The sequence below is a fragment of the Nicotiana tabacum genome, chromosome 19 (genome assembly GCF_000715075.1).
Source record: "Nicotiana tabacum cultivar K326 chromosome 19, ASM71507v2, whole genome shotgun sequence".
Lineage (NCBI taxonomy): Eukaryota > Viridiplantae > Streptophyta > Magnoliopsida > Solanales > Solanaceae > Nicotiana > Nicotiana tabacum.
The window spans coordinates 11,691,420-11,712,184 of NC_134098.1; the positions used below are offsets into that span (position 1 = coordinate 11,691,420).

At 36.4% G+C, this 20,765-nt stretch overlaps 1 protein-coding gene and 1 long non-coding RNA gene across 4 annotated transcripts; one reads left to right on the forward strand and one right to left on the reverse strand.

The window, feature by feature from the left end:
• Positions 1–201: 201 nt before the first annotated feature.
• Positions 202–2,535, forward strand: LOC107773691 (stemmadenine O-acetyltransferase). The gene is made up of 2 exons (XM_016593107.2): positions 202–743; positions 1,205–2,535. Exons 1-2 carry the CDS (start codon positions 269–271, stop codon positions 2,077–2,079), a joined length of 1,350 nt encoding a protein of 449 aa, XP_016448593.1. The 5' UTR covers positions 202–268; the 3' UTR covers positions 2,080–2,535.
• A 12,010-nt stretch (positions 2,536–14,545) lies between these two features.
• On the reverse strand, positions 14,546–17,947 carry LOC142173344 (uncharacterized). 3 transcript variants are annotated; one of them, XR_012703107.1, is made up of 3 exons: positions 17,582–17,947; positions 16,050–16,141; positions 14,546–15,109 (listed from the first exon to the last, which is right to left on the reverse strand). It is a non-coding gene; the product is annotated as an uncharacterized LOC142173344 (long non-coding RNA). The 3 variants fall into 3 exon arrangements; XR_012703106.1 differs by having other exon boundaries at positions 16,050–16,163; XR_012703105.1 differs by lacking the exon at positions 14,546–15,109 and having other exon boundaries at positions 15,854–16,141.
• Between the last annotated feature and the right edge of the window lie 2,818 nt (positions 17,948–20,765).

Here is a 20,765-nt window from a genome sequence, read left to right on the forward strand (position 1 = left end):
GAAAAAAAAGAGAGACGTCATATTAAATATATAGGGTTGGCATTACTAATTTTGTTCGTACAACTGATGCCAAATGCTATAATGTGCTCTATGTATTTAAAGTAACAGCTAAAATTCCACATGCTATCCCTACATCTTGATTCTAGGTGACGGTCGAAACGTATAGTAGATAACATTACTATATTATAAATAGATCAAACATAATGGTTGCATAATCACAAACAGTTTAAGACAAATTAGCTAGCTAGAAAACTGTAAGTTAGAGAGAATGCAAAGTAGAAAGATTGAGATAGTTCACATGGAACTCATTAGACCTATTACTCCCACTCCCAATCACTTAAGATGCTTCAAATTCTCTCTTTTGGATCAAATGGCATTTCCCTCTTCTGTTCCTTTAGCTCTATTTTATCCATCTCCATCTTCATATGGTGATGATCAATCCTATTCATATGAGCAATCAAGGGCAATCAATTCATCAAGATTACTTGTTTTGAAGAAATGTTTGAGTGAAACTCTTGCTCGCTTTTACCCTTTTGCAGGACGAATTGAAGAGAACTCAATTGAATGTAATGACGATGGTGTACCCTTCTTCGAGGCTTTTGCCCATAAATATCGGTTGGAAGACGTTCTTAGAAAGCCCGTTATGGATGTACATTTTCTTCCCCATGTTGATCAAAAGTGGTCGTACTTCCATCATGCAACTTTTCCACTAGTTGTTCAAGTCACCCTTTTCGAATGTGGAGGTATTATTGAATAAACCGTGTGACCATCTTATCTAAAAGTTTATCTGCCAGAGAGAGCATAATTTTATTTACTTAATTATATTTAAAACACGTTTCTAATTACGTACATATCTAATTTTTTTTTTTGTTGACCAAGCACGTGCCTAGAAATCATTTTATAGTGGGTGGTGATGAGACATGAAACCAAGACCTTTGCCTACTTCGTACCATGTTGAGTTGTGTTACTATCTCATCTAAAAACTGAAGTTGTGAAGAGGAACACATTTTTATTTAGAGTTTAAGTTCTACTATGCATTAATAGTGAAAAATCTATTGATAAACATAAAGTAGTAATGAAATAAAAATAGTAACTAGCCTTCTATCAAAGGTTAAAATTTATTTATAGGGTAGAAAAATAATTACAATATCAATGTATACAACATAATCCTTATGTCCTATTTAATTAATTATATGTTCAACAGGTATGGCTATTGGTGTATGTGCTTCTCACAAAATTATCGATGGTGCCACGTTGTACACCCTCATCGATGCATGGGCAGTCATTGCGCGTGGCAACCCAGCTAGTAATTCATGTGTGGACATTCCAGAATTTGTTGCTGCTTCAACATTCTTACCAGAACCTATTCCTCATGTTTCTCCCAGCTTGTCTAATATAGTTGAATTATTCCAAGCTTCTTTTGATAATCAACATGTAACTAAAATTTTTTCCTTTGATGCATCTACTATAGCGTCGCTCAAGGCTAACGTCGTGAGCGACGCTGTATCAAAGCCCACACGTGTCGAAGTCGTGTTCGCTGTGACGTGGAAATGTTTCATGACAACATCAACAAAAACAGGAACATCGTCGCGCTTGTTGTACAACGTCAATATACGAAAGCGGCTTGTCCCCCCCTTGCCTAATCACTGTGTGGGAAACGTTGTTGCAATGACCACCGCATACAAAGGTGAGAACGATGGTTGTGATTTATCCACCCTTGTTTCTTGTATTAGAAAAGGAATTTCAGATTTGAGTTCCAAATATGTGGATGAATCGAGACAAGATGAGGCAATTTTGGCCATTCCTCAAGATAGCTTGGAACTAGCACTTGCATTTTTTAAAGGGGAGATAGAGTTGTATATTAATAGTTGGTGTGGCTACAAATTTTATGATGTTGATTTTGGTTGGGACAAACCTTTATGGGTTAGTTCAATCAACCTGCCAGTCAAGAATTTTATTCTACTGATGGATTCAAGAGATAGTGATGGAATAGATGCATGGGTGCATTTAAAGGAGAAAGACATGACAGTTTTTGAGCAACAGCTAATTGACCAACTAGCAATTGGATCTGCCAAATAATTGAACATGTTGTCAAGGGTCGTTACGGGTGTGTTTGGTAAGAAGGAATTTTTTTTAAAAAAATATTAAGTAATTTTCTGATTACTAAAAAATAAAAACTATTTTTCTTGAAAAAATATTTTCATTAAAAATGAAAAAAATAACTTTCTTCTTCTGTGTTATTCTCTGTTAGTCAATTTGAAATAATTTCTGAATGTTAGAGACTATTCGATAGTAAAATAAAGTTCTGCAAAATTTCTTTTGAAAAATATACTATTTTTCAAAAATATTTTCCTTCCTACCAAACACATGTATAATTTCATACATAAAGTTAGACGCACTTTGAGAATTCATATGTATAATTTCAATAGTTTGGACTTCGGGATTGTGATACTATTGTTGTTGTTTTTATTGTATATGAATAAAATCTAAATAAAGCATATATCTATTTGAGCTTTTAAATTTGGATTCTCAAAAGGATCTCTCTCTCTCTCTCTCTCTCTCTCTCTCTCTCTCTCTCTCTCTCATATATATATATATATATATATATATATATATATATATATATATATATATATATATATATATATATATATATATATATATATATATAATATTAAAAACAAGAATGTTTAGCGAAATGCGTTCGTCTTTTTTACCCTTTTAACATAGAGTTCACACTAGACAAAATAATCATTAATTATTTTCCTATTATTTAGACTTTTCGAATTAATTTAAAGTTTGACTATTAAATCTTTCCTTATTTGAGTTAGGTAAAAATTCCTAATACTTATTAGGAATTATATATAAGATTCTTTCCTTAAATGACTTTAGAAGTCGTTATCCAAGTTTTGAGAATTGTTTTTTGAATGGGAAACAAAACGTGTGGGTTTGTCAAAGAAATAAAAAAAATATACTATACTAGTTATTCTATTTACTTAAACAACATAGTAGGTAGCATTTCAAAAATATTGTGAATTTCTGAAAATAATTATAACTCCGTTATGTTGGTTGTACCTTTTTAATTAAGCAAGAAAATAATAAAGCTCTAGCTAATTTTTTTTACTGATTTGACCCAAAAATAAAAATACATAATTATAATAGATATTTATTTGCATCTAAAAAATAACAAATAATACACAATTGGTACTTTATTATTTTAGCTAAAACTATTTTTATTTAGCTAATGTTTTTATAAATTTGGTCTGAAAAAAAAATACAATTGGATCAAATAGACACTATAAGAAATTAAAAATACAAAATTGGATAAAGTATACATTTTTATATTAACACGAAGTAAGAAAAAATACATAATTATATATATTGTAATAAATAAATAGTTATATTAACGATTGAAAAATATTACATCTTATAAAGTTAATGTTTTTTAATTTTTTTTTTCATTTTCACGCACCTAAAAGAGAGTGTACGTATCTACGCTCTGTACCACATTTACGCCCAGGAGTAACAATAATCGAATATCTAACTTCGGGGATAATTAAAGACTACAATTTGTTTAGGGGTGTAACTGATTTCGTGCAAAGTTCAGAGGATTTTTTTAACATAAGCTCCATATTTTTGGCTCATAGATTAAAATGGTCCTATTAGAATCCATAAGGTAATTAATCCATTACAATCTTAGACTCTTACTTCCATAAAAGAAAATATCGGATGCATAGTTATGTGCTTGGACAAAGAAAGAAAGTTCACTCAAAAATGAAAAAATAGTAAATTAATCAAAATGTAGCAGTTAAATAATACCTTTTGCAATAGTAATTTATTCTTTTCTAATATGTTGAAATCAATTGATATGATATTTCTTATTGATCATAGAAATAGAACAATTGTATTTTGGTCTTGAGAGTTTCTTTCTACGTTGAAGTTAGCTAATTAGGATCAATAAATTTTAAAAACTTAATCTTTTGTTAATTTTTATTTTATAATTTAAACACAAATTTTAATATAATATTTATGTAATTTTTTAAAATTTTGTATTCGTTGAGATATGATACATGCGCAACGGATGTATCCTAAAACTAGTTCATTGGAACGCTTGTTTCTTCGTTTTCCAAATTCCAACTAATAATGAAATCGTTCTATGTTTTTGTAGAGTTATTCCAAAATAATAAAAATAGCAAAATCCCACTTAAAATTGAAACTTGTAGACTCTTTTATGTTTATTTTGGTTTGTCCTAAAATTTAATAAACTGACTTGATTAATTTGAATTTTTCACTAAGGACAAGCCGACTCAACACTAACCACAAACACTCCTTCATGAAGTTAGTCATTAATTTTGTTGTGCTTCCTTTTATAAGTTTTATTTATAATGTTCTTTTCTTCTTTCTATACTTATTGAATCTTTAATTTATTGGTTGTACCTTAGATTGTAACCCGTGTCTTCGGCTGATGTAAACTAGAACAACGAAGACTAAATTAAGCTAAAGAGAAGGAAATCTAGAGACCTAAGTTACTTCTTCATTCATGAACTCCAAAATGCAAAATCCAAATACAAATACCCCTTCTTCCACTGAGAGCACGCGAAGGGTGTGAGAATTAAAAGTAAAGAACTAAAATACAATGACCAGCCAAATGTGGAAATAATATCATTCTTAAAAATAACGCAGAACAATTAAGGACCCCTGGCAAAATGTTGAGAATTAATGGTGCAGTTGAGCTCGGATTGAGCTCCAATGGAGGAAAGGCAAAAACACCCACACTGAGAAGTTTCGAGAAGCTGAGTGAAGCATAAATGAAATTTGCTTAGTTGCAAAAAATATATGTACAAAGTATTTATACACGTGTATAGTTGTTACCAGCTCTAACCTCCACTAACTAACACTCTAACTGCCTCATTACACAATTAACCTAACTGGTTACAAAAATAACCTATATAGAAGAATATAAGATGACTAACTATTAAATAATCTCAACACCCCCCCCCCCCCCCTCCAACTTGCTAAGTAAAAGAGTGTGTTTGTTCCCTGGTAAGAATTTAGTAAAGATATATGCGATTTGTTCATGAGTAGGGATGTAATGTAGTGAAATCAGACCATCTTGAAACTTATCTCTCACAAAATGACAGTCCACTTCTCTATGCTTGGTTCTCTCATGGAAAACTGGATTCTTTGCAATGTGAAGTGCTGCTTGGCAGTCACAAAAGAAGGTATGGGTAGGGAAAGAGGTACTGTGAGCTCCTTAGGCAGTCATGCAAGCCATACCAGTTCTCCAACTACTTTTCTAATTTCTCTATACACAGCTTCTACCGAGGACAAGGATATAGTAGACAATTTCGTTGATTTCCAATTGATTTGGACTATCACCAAGTAGCACTATGTAACCACTGACAAATTTCCTAGTTTCAAGGCAAGCAGCCCAATCAGAGTCACAAAAAGCTCTTACTCTGTAATCTCTGCTGTTAGATAGGAAGATGCCCAGAAATAAGTTCCCCTTCAGATATTTCAGCACATGAACATCTGCCTTTAGGTGACCGTCTTTAGGACTTTGCATGTATTGGCTCAAGTGTTAATCATTATAAGTTATGTCAGGCCTAGTTCTTGTAAGGAAGTTCAATTTCACAATTAATTTCCTATAATAACTAGGGTCCGGAAGTAGTGTGCCTTCTCCCGCTTTCAATTTTACTGATGAATCAAGAGGTGAGGTCATAGCAAAACACCCTACACAGTCAAACTCTTTCAGAAGGTCCTGAGTGAACTTTCTTTATATGATCAGGACTCCATCCCCTTTGTAAAGTATCTCCAACCCTAGGAAGTAATGAAGTCTACCTAGGTCTTTTATTATGAAAGTCTCATGCAGGAACCTCTTCAAGCTATTGATTTCCTCCAAGTGAGCTCCTGTGATGATTACATCATCTACACACACATTTCTAAAAGTCACTAAGTCTCATTTATGTTTGTAGAACGAGTAAACAAACATAGAGTGCATATAGCCTCTTGAACAAAGAGCTTCTGTCAAGCTTACTTGTTTTGAAGAAATCTTTATGTGAAACTTCTGCTCATTTTTATCCTTTTGTAGGATGAATTGAAGAGAACTCAATTGAATAAAATGACGATGGTGTACCCTTCTACGAGTCTTTTGCCCATAAATATCGATTGGAAAACGTTCTTAGAAAGCCCATTGTTGATGTAGATTTTCTTCCCCATGTTGAACAAAAGTGGTCATTGTTCCCTCATGCAATGTTTCCACTACTTGTTCAAGTCACCTTTTTCGAGTGCGGAGGTATAGTTTAACCGTGTGACCATTTAATCTAAAAACATTAACAGCTAGAGAGAGCATAATATTTACTTAATTATGTCTAAAACATGTTCCTAATCACGTGTGTATCTAATTCTTTTTTGTTGACCAAGCGCGTGCTTGGAGATCGTTTTATAGTGGGTGGTGATGACACTTGAAACCAAGACTTCTATCTAGTTCAAACCATATTTAATTGTATGATTATTTCATCTATAAACTGAAGCTATTAAAAGGAGCACAATTTCATTTAGAGCTTCAAGTTCTACTATGCACTAACGGTGAAAAATCTATTGATAAATGTAACAACATGATCGGTCGTTTTGTGTAATTGCATCCCGATATTCCTTTTATGCTTCATACATATGTGTTTATGGTTTTAAGACTTGCCGGGTTGGTTAGTTCGTTCCGAAAAGCTTTCAGATTGATTCAGACCATTTTATTCTTGGCTTAGAAGCCTATATTAGAAATATTGACCAAACTTTGACTTTTGTGAACACAGCCCTAGAACGGTGTATTTATGGTTCAATGGCTTCGTATCGTGATTTTGGAGTTGGGCATATTCCCGGAATATATTTCGGAAGTCCGTAGGTTAATTTGTGTTGTTTGCCAAAATTTAGCAATTTGAAGTTGAAAAGTTTGACCGTAGGTTGACTTTTAGCTAGCGAGTTTGGAATGTGATTTTGGGACTTGGAATAAGTCCGTTATGGTATTTAAAACTTGTCTGCAATATTTGGCATCATTTGGAGTTGATTTGATAGGATTCAGACGTCTAGTTATAATTCTAGAGATTCGTGAAAATGTCTAGTTATAATTCTAGAGATTCGTGAACTTTATTTTAAAATTCATGCATTTTAGTGTTCGATTCGTAGTTATAGATGTTATATTTTGTATTTTGATCGCCCGAGCGAGTACATATGATATTTTCAGACTCATGTGGATGTTTGGTTTGGAGCCTCAAGGGCTCGGATGAGTTTCAAACATGTATCAGAATGGTTTTGAATTGAAAATGTGTTGTTGGTGTTGCTAATACTCAGTTATAGCAATTGCAAGTACTAGCCTCGCAATTGAAAAGGTGACAGTGGGGGCTCATATGTCACAATTGCGACTACCCCTTCGCATTTGCAAAGACAGCATGAGTTTAGCTTGGTTCGCATTTGCAAAAAATGGTTTGCTTTTGCGAGGATGTCTAGTTCGCAATTGCGAAGCCTCTTCTCGCAATTGCGATGATTCATGATGCTGTCAAGGTTCACAAATGCAAGCCCTAGTCTTCAATTGTGAGGTTTTTCACTGTGTCACAAATGCAACAACTATAGCTGGTACAAAGGGTAGGGAGACAGGATTTTCAACTCGTTCTCTCATTTTAGAACCCTAGACTCGGTAGGAGACGATTTTGAGAGGATATTTTCACCTACAAACTTTGAGTAAGTGATTATAATCTATTTCTAATCATATTCCATCAATATATCTTATATTTTAACATCAAAATCATGTGAATCAAAGTGAAAATTTGTTAAACCTTACTATGTTTTTGAAAAATAAGAATTTGAGTTTTGAGAGTTGATTTGGACACGAATTTTGAAACTAATCATATATATGGACTCGTGTGGTCATGGATAGTCACAATCTATCATTGGACCCGAGTTTTGACCGGGCGAGCCCCGTGTTAACTTTTGTTGACTTTTTGGGAAAAGTGTAAAGATCAAAGCTTTATTTATTGTTATATTTTTCTCTTGCATTGGGTGATGATATTAAGTCAATTTTGGTTAGATTCGAGCCGTGTGGAGGTGAGGTTTAAGGGAAAAGCAATTTTTGAGGGTTGAATTGGCTAGTTGAGGTAAGTATCTTACCTAATTTTATGTGGGGGAAACTACCCCTTTACGATTGGTATTGATTGATGCATTCATGCTATGTGAAAGCCGTGTATGCAAGGTGATGAGTGGGTACACGGGTTGTACGTGGTATTTGACCGATTTAGGCTACTTAGACTCTTTCTATGCTTTAATTAAATTGTCATATCATGTTCTAAAATCTCATAATCAATTTATTCTTACTTGTGTTTGTCTGTCCTTAAATGCCTTAAATGACCTTTTTAACACTTGTTCTACATCTTACTTGATAAACTACTCTCATACTTTAGTTGAACTTGTTTCCCCTCTTATTGTTACATGTTATCTCTTTCATTATTAATTATCATTACTTGAAGTCTGTTGATTATCGTTATTTGAAGTTATGTTACAAGTTATCTATTTTGTTGTTATTATCCTTATTTGAAGTCATGTTATCTATTCCATTGTGAGTTATTTACATTTAGCTCATGGTTACACATTATCTTTCTCATTGTTGAGTTATTGGTGTTGAAGTTTTGAATGCCATATCACTTACAGGTGAAGTTTATAATAGTTGAGATATCTTTCTTGCTGAGAATTTTACATTCATTATTATTGTTGATATTCTTATACACGTTGTAGTGGAGCCATGGGCTATTGTTATGGAAACGTTGATATTATTGATTGTTGGCATGTTGTGATATATGGGCATTTGTGATGCGAGTTGTTATTGTGATGTGATATTGACACACATGCGGCTATATAAGGCTTGGGGTTAATGTGCATGCAATGGTATAAGGCTTGGGGTTAATGCGCATGCCGTGGTTTAAGGTGTGACTTATGTGCATGTTTCTTGTAGGGGAACTACGTGAAGCCACGCGACGTCATAAGGTGGGATAAAGTGCTTGTAGCTATTTTGGGAAAAACGTTTTTCAAAACTATTTTAATGTAAGGCTCATGCGACAGTATAAGAAAATATTGTGATTGAGATTGTGAATTGTGAATATGAGGAAGTACCTCGGTTATGATTCTTTATATATACACGAGGCGGTACCTCAGTTGTGATTCTTATTGTACACGAGGCGGTACCTCATTGTAGTCCTTCTTGTTTATTCATGTTGCCAAGAGTTTTGGTTGGAACTCCTTATTGTTTTCTTCTTCCTTGTCCTATCAGTTGTTGACCGTATATGCTCATTGTGAATCTCTTTACTTGCTTCCTTTATCCGGTATTAGTTTATACTATTAACTTGTTTCGCATCTGTTATTTTTTCACTTTCCATTATTATTCATTCGTATATTTTCATACTGTTTATTTATATCCTAGTAGGTGTCTTGACCTGACCTCATCACTATTCTACCGAGGTTAGGCTTGATACTTACTGGATACCGTTGTGGTGTACTCATACTATGTTTCTGCATATCTTTTTGTGCAGATCCAAGTACGTCTGCCCGTGCCGAATGCTAGAGTTGATTTGAGTTGCTTTTTTAGAATACTTCAAGGTATACCTGATCCACGTCAGGCTTCGGAGTCGCGTTCCTTTACCTTTACTCCTATTGTATTTTTCATTCAATAGTTCATACTTTAGCTTACTATGTAGAGCTTATGACTCTATTCCACCGGTTTTGGGGAATGTGTTGTTGAGATTCTATTGTCGGAAGTTTATATGAGTTTATCAGACTTGTTTTAGTATTTTGTTACTTATATATGTCAAGGTGTTATCAAATTTTAGTCTTACCTAGTCGTAGAGACTAGGTGCCATCACGCCATTATACGGAGGGAAATTGGGGTCGTGATAAGTTGGTATCAGAGCTCTAGGTTCATAGGTGTTACGCGTCATAAGAAGTTTTAGTAGAGTCCTGCGGATCGGTACGGAGACGTTTATACTTATCTTATAGAGGCTACGAAACTGTTAGGAAACTCCACTTCTTTGATTCCTTATCGTGCGAATTGGTTGACTTCGAAAGCTAAATCTTTGACTTTCTATTCTCTCACAGATGGCGAGGACACGCACTTCTGGATTCGATGATTAGGCACACGTGCCCCCTGCTAGAGCCGTGAGAGATCAGGGTCGGGGCAGAGGCCGAGGAGGGGCATGTGGTGCAGCCAAAGAACTTGCTCGAGCTGCGATAGAGGAGACACCAGTAACTCCAGTTGGGGGGCAGGCACCCGAGGCACCTGTTGCCACCCCTCCACTTCAGGAAACCCTCGCGCAGTTCTTGAGCATGTTCGGTACCTTAGCTCAGGCGGGGTTAATTCCACTTGCTCAAGCCATATCTCAGGCTGAGGGAGGAGATTAGACTCTCGCGGCCCGTACCCCAGAGCAGTGGGTCCATGTTGTTCAGGTCCCAGAGGTTATACTAGTAACAACATGTTGTTCCGGTTTAGCCAGTGGTTAGGGCAGCAACATCTGAGTAGGAGAAGCTTAGACTTATGAGGTTCAAGAAGTACCATCCTCCTACTTTTAGTGGTTTGGCCTCAGAGGATGCACATGGTGTTCTAGAGTGCCACCATATTCTCCGCACCATAGGCATTGTGGAGATGAGAAGAGTTGCTTTCACTATGTTCCAGCTGTTGGGAGCAGCATATCAGTGGTGGCGGGTGTACGAGGAAGGTAGCATCGCCAATGCAGCGTCACTTACATGGACTCGATTTTTAGAGTTGTTCTTGAGAGAGTTTGTTCCTTAGACCCTAAGGGATACATGGTTCATGGAGTTTGAGAAGTTGTGCCAGGGTACTGTGATAGTGTCAGAGTATGCTGTCTGATTCAGTGATTTTTCCAGGCATGCACCTACCTTGGTTTCCACATTCAGAAAGTGAGTCCGTCGATTTATCAAGGGGCTCAACTATGGTATAGATTCAGCATGGCCCGAGAGTTGGAGACGGATACCCTCATATAAACAGGTGGTAGAGATTGCACGGAGGTTGGAGGGTATGCGGGGCCATGTGAAAAAGGACAGGGAGGCCAAGATGTCTCGAGATATGGGAGGATTTAGTGGTAGCCATGCTGCAGCTACAACCCGTCATGGCATAGGCTATGTGAGCCGTCCAGTTGAATCAGCATTTTCAGCTTCTAGTGGTTCTCCATTTATTTCGAGGTCGCATGTTACATACTTTGCTCCGCGATTTTCTAGTGCACCTCCTGCACGAGGTGCCTTCAGCGGTCAGTCCAGCTGACTAGGCTCGAGCCAGTCCCAACAACCACGCTCACCGAGAGCTTTCTTTGAGTCTAGTCTGTCACATGGTTAGAGATTGCCCCAGACTTAGGAGGGGCGCACCTCCGCAGACCACTCAGGCTTCACGAATGCAATCAGGTCCACAGGCTTCTCAGGCCATGATTGCTACCCCTATTGCCGCTCCACCCGCACAACCATCTAAGGGTGGGGGACGGGCGAGTAGAGGTATCCCTATAGGGGGAGGCCAGGCCAGGCCAGATTCTATGCTTTTCCAGGTAGGACGGAAGCAACTGCTTCAAATGCAGTCATTATAGGTATGGTTCCGTTTTTCCATTGAGATGCATCAGTCTTATTTGATCTAGGATCCACTTATTCATTTGTGTCATCTTACTTTGCTCTGTATTTGGATGTATCTCGTGATTCTTTGAGTTCTTTTGTTTATGTGTCCATGCCTTTGGAAGATTTTATTATTGTGGACCATGTGTATCGGTCGTATTTAGTTGTTATTGGTAGTTCTGAGACCAGAGTTGATCTATTATTGCTTAGTATGGTAGACTTTGATGTTATCTTGGACTGGTTGTTATCTTATCATTATTGTCACGCCAAAACCGTGACATTGTCTATGCGAGGTTTGCCACGGTTAGAGTGGAGAGGTACATTGAATTATGTTCCTATCAAGGTTGTGTCATTTCTAATGGTTCGACGGATGGTTGAAAATGGGTGTGATGCTTGTCTATCCTTTGTGAGAGATGTCAGTTCTGATACTCCTACCATTGAGTCAGTTTCGGTAGTGAGAGACTTCCCAGATGTGTTTCCAGCAGATCTTCCGGGCAAGCCGCCTGATAGAGATATCAATTTTGGTATTAACTTGTTGTCGGGCACTTAGCCTACTTCTATTCCACCATATCGTTTGACCCCAGCGGAGTTGAAGCAGGTGAAGGAGCAGTTGCAAGAGTTGCTTGATAAAGGTTTCATTCGGCCTAGTGTGTCACGTTGGGGTGCTCCAGTCTTTTTGTAAAGAAGAAGGATGTTTCTATGCTCATGTGTGTTGATTATCAGATGTTGAACAAGGTTATAGTGAAGAACATGTATCCATTACCACATATTGATGACTTATTTGATCAGCTACAAGGTGTGAGAGTGTTCTTGAAGATTGATTTGCGGTTAGGGTATCATCAGCTGAAGATTCGTGATCCGGATATTTCAAATATTGCCTTTAAGACTCGATATGGTCATTACGAGTTCCTTGTGATGTAATTTAGGCTGACCAACGCCCCTGCAATATTTATGCACATGATGAACAGTATAATCCAACCATATCTTGATTCATTCGTCATTGTGTTTATTGATGACATCTTGGTGTACTCCTACAGCCGGGAAGATCATGAGCAGCACCTGAGGATCGTGCTCCAAACCATGAGAGAGAAGAAGTTGTATGCAAAATTCTCAAAGTGTGAATTCTAGCTTGATTCGATGGTGTTTTTGGGCCATGTGGTATCGGGTGAAGGGATCAATGTAGACACGAAGAAGATTGAAGTAATTTAGAGTTGGCCCAGACCGTCTTCAGCTACTGAGATTCGGAGTTTCCTTGGTTTGGCTAGGGTTTCTCATTTATTGCTGCACCAATGACCAGATTGACCTAGATGGGTGCTTCTTTCTTATAGTTCAAGGAGTGTGAGGCGAGCTTTCAAATGCTAAAGACTACTTTGACTACAACCCCAGTGTTGGTGTTGCCTACGGGTTCGGGGCCTTATACTGTGTACTGTGATGCGTCATGTGTTGGCCTTGGCGCGATGTTGATGCAAGACGGTAGGGTGATTGCCTACACATCTCGACAGCTAAAGACCAATGAGAAGAATTACCCGGTCCACGACATTGAATTGGCACTTGTTGTTCATTCCTTGAATATCTGGCGGCATTATTTGTACGGTATCCCTTGTGAGGTCTTTACCGACCACCCGAGTCTACAACATCTATTCAAATAAAAAGATCTAAACTTGCGGCAGCGTAGATGGTTAGAGTTTCTTAAGGACTATGATATCACCATTTTGTATCATCCCGAGAACGCCAATGTGGTGACCGATGCCTTGAGTCAAAAGGCGGAGATTTGGGGCAGTTTAGCATATCTACCGGTAGCAGAGAGGCCACTAGCCATGGATATTCATACCTTGGCCAACCATTTTGTTAGATTGGATGTTTCGGGTCCTAGTCAAGTTATTGCTTGCGTGATTTCTCGGTCTTCTCTATATGATTGTATCAGAGAGCATCAGTATGATGATTCTATTTTCTTGTGCTAAAGGACACGATTCGGCACGTTGATGCCAAGGAGGTTTCTATCGGTGATGACGGTGTGTTGCGGATGCAGATGCGGTTATGTGTTCCCAATGTGGATGGGTTGCGTGAGTTGATTTTGAGAAGGCCCACAGTTCGCGGTACTCTATTCATCCGCGTGCTGCATGTCACACCCAGATGTTGGGGAATGCGATCGGCGCTCAACCGAGATACCCCGACCGAGCAAGCCTGAACAATACCTTCTACCCAAACTTACTCATGAATAAATGGAAGATTCATTTCATTAATTATACAATGAGGAGGATCATGTGAACAACACTAATTCATTATCATTAGTTACTGATCAGTGCCAAACCTACACCACTATTGAGTAGCGAGGATGATCGATGCAGTTTTACCCAACAAGGTCGGGATCGATTTCCACAGGGAGTTAATTGATTTGGAATTATGCATTTATCTAAATCTAGATGTGTGTGTTGTTCCTAATTGCACTTCCAAACATGATGGTGCTGATTGTACTTCTATTTCTATTTCTATTGTATGCTAAGATTAAAGCTAAGTACAATATTTTTTATGATAGCTTTCAAGTATTTAAAAGGACTAGGGTAATAACTTCTGCCTAGATGGATATCTAACGGGTATCAAGAATCTAGGGCGAGTTTGATTTGATTGGGGTCGTAATATAGCAATCACACCCAAGTACTCACTCTATACTTCTCGGTAGTTTGAGTGATTTTGCCTAATTTGGCTGTCTCAAGTCCAAATGTGTATTCATGCAATACAAGTGATATTAGCTCGAGTCGATTATTACTATCTCTAGGTTTAACCCTATCTATGGGTCTAGCTACTCATAATAATAGCAGAAATCAAAGATAAAGAGAAGATATAATCCATAATACTAAATTAAAAGATGAAAATCTAATGTTATAAGGTAAATCTTGTACAAAATTGCCCAAAAGGGAAAACCTAGTCATCTCACGTACTCAGCAAAAACATAACATAACCTAAAATTGACAAAATGATTTATTTATACTAAGCTAAAATTTATGGACAAAAATACCCCTGCGGAAGTTTCGCGGTCGCGTAATTCTGACGGCGACCGCACACTTGCTTTTGCGGACGGCGAAATTTCCATCGCGTCCGCGTGAGAGACTTTCGCGGCCGATTAACTTTGATGCTGACCGCCTTCTCATTTTTGCTTGAATTATCCACTCTCTGAACCTTAGCAACTGCGGTCCACGAAATTCCCATTGCGGCCGTGCTGGTACTTTCGCGGCTGCATCTTCTTGTCGCAGTCCGTGTTCATGTTTGAGCCCAAAAAACCATCTCTCTGATTCTTCATATCGCGGACCTCGAAATAATGGCCGCGTCCATATTGATACTTTCGAGGCCACACTTTTGTGTCGTGGTCCGCATTCCACACCTCTTGGCCCAGTCTTGGTTTTTATTCAAGTTTTGACTCCTTTATGAGTTGATTATGGCTCCTTTGGCTTATTTTGAACAATCCCTGCAAGCAAGCATATTAAGTTAGTTTTCGGGAATACCTTCACGCATTTTTGGCCCAAAACATAAGTAAAAGAAAGCAATTAATAGGCTAAAATCCCTGCTTATCAACTTCCCCAAACTTAAGCTTTTGCTTGTCCTCAAGCAAATAAAGTAATTCTCACCTCCATAAGAAAAAGAAAAGGATATTTTAGCTGGCCTAAGGTGACTTCATCAAGCATCAATTGGGACTAACAATTACCCTCAACACAAATGAATTATCAACAATTTGAGTTCCATAGTTCTAATGTGACACTAGAGCATCAAGAGTTGACTCAATTCATCAAGGAAGCTCACTCTCTCACATAGGTCATTGTGGATCCCAAACTCCTCCTCCTCTGATCTCCATGAGCAAATCTCACTTTTTAGAATGTAACACTCAAAACAAGGATTGTGAAGAAGTGCGTTCATCACTCACAAAAGAATGCCATAAGTCCGGCTCTAAGTATCATAAGCTTGCCCCTTATGTAATTTACCACTAATGTAAGATAACTCAACTTAAAATCATATAGGGCTTTAGCAGGGATGAAATGAAAGCTTTTGGATCAAGGTAGTACATAACGAACTGTCACGGCCCAAACCGATGGGCCGCGACCGGCACCCGGTACCTTACTCAACCGAGTACCAACGTAATGTATCTTTTCATGTCATACTATCATAGATAACTAAGCCGGAGAGGCTGCCGTGAGATAAGTAGAATACAACAGGAAATACCAACTTATACTTAAGACATACGGGCCTATAAGACCAAAATAACCACTCGTACACTGAGCATAGGCCGACAAGGCCATACAATCTTTTACGTACATGACATATGTCTATAAGCCTCTAAGGCTACATAATTTTCATAAAGGTCGGGATAAAGTCCCGCCATACCAAACAATACCCGTCTAAATCATACTAACCAAACAAGCAACTCCAAAGCAAATGGAGCGCATCAACATCTTCCGCTGAGCTGATAGCCTACTTGGAGGGCTCTCGACTTGTCTATCGGGACCTGCGGGCATGAAACACAGCCTCTTCAGGTAAAGGGGCGTTAGTACAAATAATGTACCGAGTATGTAAGGAATGAAAATCAGTAAATAGTAGACATGAGAGAAACATGGAGTAAAAGACTTGACATGTACGTTTGCATAGCTCTGTGAATCATTTTATTTTTATAATACCATACATATGCGTATAAATGTCATACCATGCATAGGTATATGCGTTCATAACATCATCAAGCCTCTGAGGGCATCCCATCATATCATTTCGGCTACTATGGGCAAATCATCAACGTATATCAGCTAATCAGGTGGTGGTGCGTATATAACGCCGTAACCTTTTCCCATATCCCATATACATATATACGCATATATAACACCATCTGGTCATGGGTCAATGTACATGTATAAATAAATACAATGCATAGGAAGTACGTCAATAAAATCTCTCGGAACGTCATGTCTATATTGTATAAATACTCTCCAAGATAATAGCCGCAAAATATATATATATTTTTTACTAGCAGTTATAATTATTTTCAATTGACCATTGCCAGGACATATAATTATGTACTACAAACTATTAACTAATTACCACAAACTATTACTTAAAGAGAACAAGACAGATTTAGAATTTTAAAATTGGTTAACACCAACAAGCTTGCTTCTTTCCCTCAATATTTTAATTTAATATTTAGAACAAAAATAAGTTTATTTTAATCCATGAAAGAGTTGTCTAAACCTTCTAACCATTTCCACGTTCTTGTATTGGCACGCTAAAGAGCTAGGTGAATCAGAAAAACATAACAACTAGGAATATAAAATATGGAGTATCAGCAATGGTAAACTTGTTTAGTGCACCTAAATTAAAATTGATTACCAGTTTACCACTTGACCTATCACAAATTCACTAATAAAATTAGTCGCCAACCAAGAATTTCTGAATTTTAAATATTTCGGTGCATGCGAACATGTGTATAGATTCGTTGACAGGATATATAAATATGTACTACAAACTATTAATTAATTACCACAAACTATTACCAAAAGAGAACACGACAGATTTAGAAGCTCTAGAGAGTTACAATTCGCTGTCTATTTTACGTATTCCGTATTTGAAATCATATACTCCTACTTACTATTCCAACTAATTCAAATTTAGGTTGAGTGTCCTAGTAAGAGGAGGTAAAGCGTTCTCCGTCAAAATATTCTTAATTTTCACACTAAGACCATTATGCCTTTGATTAATGTCATGAAGTAAACTTTATCAACTTATATATTTTTTTAGACCCATGAACAGATGATAGAATAATATGATATATGGGGAATCAAGAACATATGCATCTCTAATATTTCTATAAATAGAGTTATTTATTAAAATTATGCATTTACTCGTTTCGTTTGTGTGGTATAGATCATGCCAAAAGAAAGAAAGGATGGCCTTAACATACCTGGAGTAGGAAAAAATTCGTATGATATTTTTGGAAAAGGTTGCACCGTACTTCTTTAGAATCGCAAAATTATACGTTGATATGATTTTGATAATTCTCGTTGGATGTTTGTGTAGGAATTTGAAGGATAATGTTGCTAGTGTAAGGTTTATAATCTGATGGAAGTGTTGTTGAGAATGAAATTTGAAAAGTTTAAGGAATGGCTAACGTTCTCACTCTGAGTGTAATGCCTTGGTATTAGAAATGTTAGAATCTGATTGTAGTATCTTGAGAATGAACTTGTTAAAACTCGTCAGAATGAAATGTTAGAATCTAATTGTAGTATCTTGAGAATGAACTTGTTAAAACTCGTCAGAATGCTAACGTCCCCACTTCTCATTATAGTATTGTTTTGTATGGAAATTTATATTTGCCAAATTAGGTTGCCACCTAATAATGAATAAGTAAGAGTCATAGCTTTAGGAAGCGCTTGCTGCCACGTGGGGATGGGGGTGGGGGTGGGGGAGGAGGTGGGGTGAGAAAGTATAATCTTTATCCACTTATTAGGTAATTAGGTAATGTCTTGTTACCCGGTAATTAACAAATTACCCACATAATTAAGAATTATCTCAATTTACTTAAAATTCTACTTATTTTTAATATACTTTATACACCTCACTATCATGTCCATGTGGTACCTTGTATGATATTAGTCATAAATACCAGGTATTTTAGCTCGAGCCGTATTTTATCCCAAAATGTCAAACTTCGACGAAAATTATTTTTTTCAATTTGCTTACCCTCTCACCTTCACGAATTTACTCATCACTTGTTTCAATTAGCATAATGCTTATAATCTTAGAATAATCTCATTTCCGAACTTACTTCGATTAACTTACGACGAAACTTAAACGTACGAAAAATGCGGGATGTAATGTCTTATTTTCGAGCTTTCATCAATTTACTTATGGCGTACTTTTACGTACGAAAACATGGGGTGTAATATCATTCCCCTCTTTGGAACATTCGTCCTCGAATGTTGACTGATACACTTATCATTCTCATAACTCGTAGCTCTTGCGAATAATTTAACAGCAAAGGGCCAAATATACCCCTGTACTTTCGAAAATGGTCTAAGAATACCCCTCGTTATACTATTGGGTTATATATACCCTTTCCGTCATACTTTGGAATACATATACCCTTATTTTGGATGGAGTGTCACGTGTCAGCACCGCATGAAATCGACCCATTTTATTTTTTTACCCGATCCGTTTTAAAAAACCCACCACCCGATCCGTTTTAAAATTCAGTTTTTTTAAAGCATATATTTTATAAAAATTAGATTTTTTTTTTTTGTAAAAACTAGAAAAAAAAGTAATTTGTAAAATATATATTTTTAAGTCTTTTCGGGTTTTTTTAAAGTAATTATTTTTTTTAAAAATGCTTTAAAAACTGAAAAATATATATTCCGTAAAAACTGAAAAAAAAGAAAATTTTAAAATATATATTTTTAAGTCTTTTCAGTTTTTTTAAAGTATGTTTTTTGTAAAAACTGAAAAAAATTATTTTTTTTAAAAACTAAAAAAAAATATTTTTTTTAAAAACCGAAAAAAAAGACTCTCCTAAAGCAGTGGACTACATATGCATTAGTTTTTAAAAAGTGAAAATATTTTGCAAAATCTTTTTTTTTTCAATTTTTACAATAACAATATTTTAAAAAACTGAAAAAACTGAAAAATATATATTTTGCAAATTTCTTTTTTTTTTCCAGTTTTTACAGAATATATATTTTTCAGTTTTTAAAGCATTTTTAATTTTTTTTTAGTTTTTAGAAAAACAATACTTTAAAAAAACTGAAAAGACTTAAAAATATATATTTTGCAAATTACTTTTTTTTTTCAGTTTTTGCAAAAAATAAATCTAGTTTTTACAAAATATATGCTTTAAAGAAACTAAATTTTAAAACGGGTCGGGTGGTGAGTTTTTTAAAACGGATCGGGTAAAAAAATAAAATGGGTCATTTTCATGTGGTGCTGACACGTGGCACTCTATCCAAAATAAGGGTATATTTGTTCCAAAGTATGACGGGAAGAGTATATATAGTTCAATAGTATAACAAGGGGAATTCTTAGACTATTTTCGAAAGTAGAGGGGCATATTTTTCCCTTTGCCGATAATTTAATACTCTTATTGCCATTTAGGCAATTGTTTTGTGAATGAATCCCAAACGCCAGGGCATTCCCCCCCTCTAAGCCTCTTTCTCATACCACAACTTTTGATCGGAATCATTCCAATCTCGTAACTGTTGCTACCTTCTATCATGCAGCATGTACGACTCTCACCTTGTAAGTGCGCCTTTGCGACTTTTCTTTCCTTTTTCCTCTGATTTTTTTTTTCAAATTATAACTCAATCGAAGGCCCAAATGTCATCATTTATCTATCTCAATTTCACCCTCATTCTACTACCAGGGCAGCATTCCATCTCTTCCAAATGCTATTAGTCTTAGACTCCTTTGAGTTCATTCAGGCTATACTGAGCTTTGTATAACCTAGAGAAACCATCAGCTCTTCTTGTTTTCATGGGTTTAATCGTGAGGACATATCCATTCTCGTCACTTTCTCACTCACCTTTTCTTATCCTTACTCCTGTCTTCGTAAAACCTTGTCGCTCTACCATACTTTAGCTTATGACCTACACATATCTATTTATACTACTTGCAACCTTCCTTCATCTTGCTTGCACCATAGATTTCCTTATTTATCAATAACATCTCGGGTAGGAACCCTTACTTCCTTTCCTTGACATCATTTTTGCATAATGTTCTGGAATCGTAGCATATCTGTAGGATTTGAATAAGTGCAATCTCATCCATTTTCTCATTTTGTTATCCCATTTTTCCTTTACCATTCCATAGTTACTAGAACTGCTTAATTCTGACTTAATGTCACATCACTCCATATTCCCCCTTTAGGAGAATACTAAGATTTAGTACTACGATGATCTACGTATAGATGTTTTTACCTCTTCATCTTTGGCTTCTTTCCATATCATCGATGATCCTTACTCGCTTTGCGGTAATCTTTCTGTATCAAGGATAACAAAATTTCTTACTCATAAGGGTGACACTTAGCATAACTGGCACACATAGTCCCTTAAGCTTAACTTTGCTTACATTGCTTGCTTTAGGAAACCGTCTTCCTG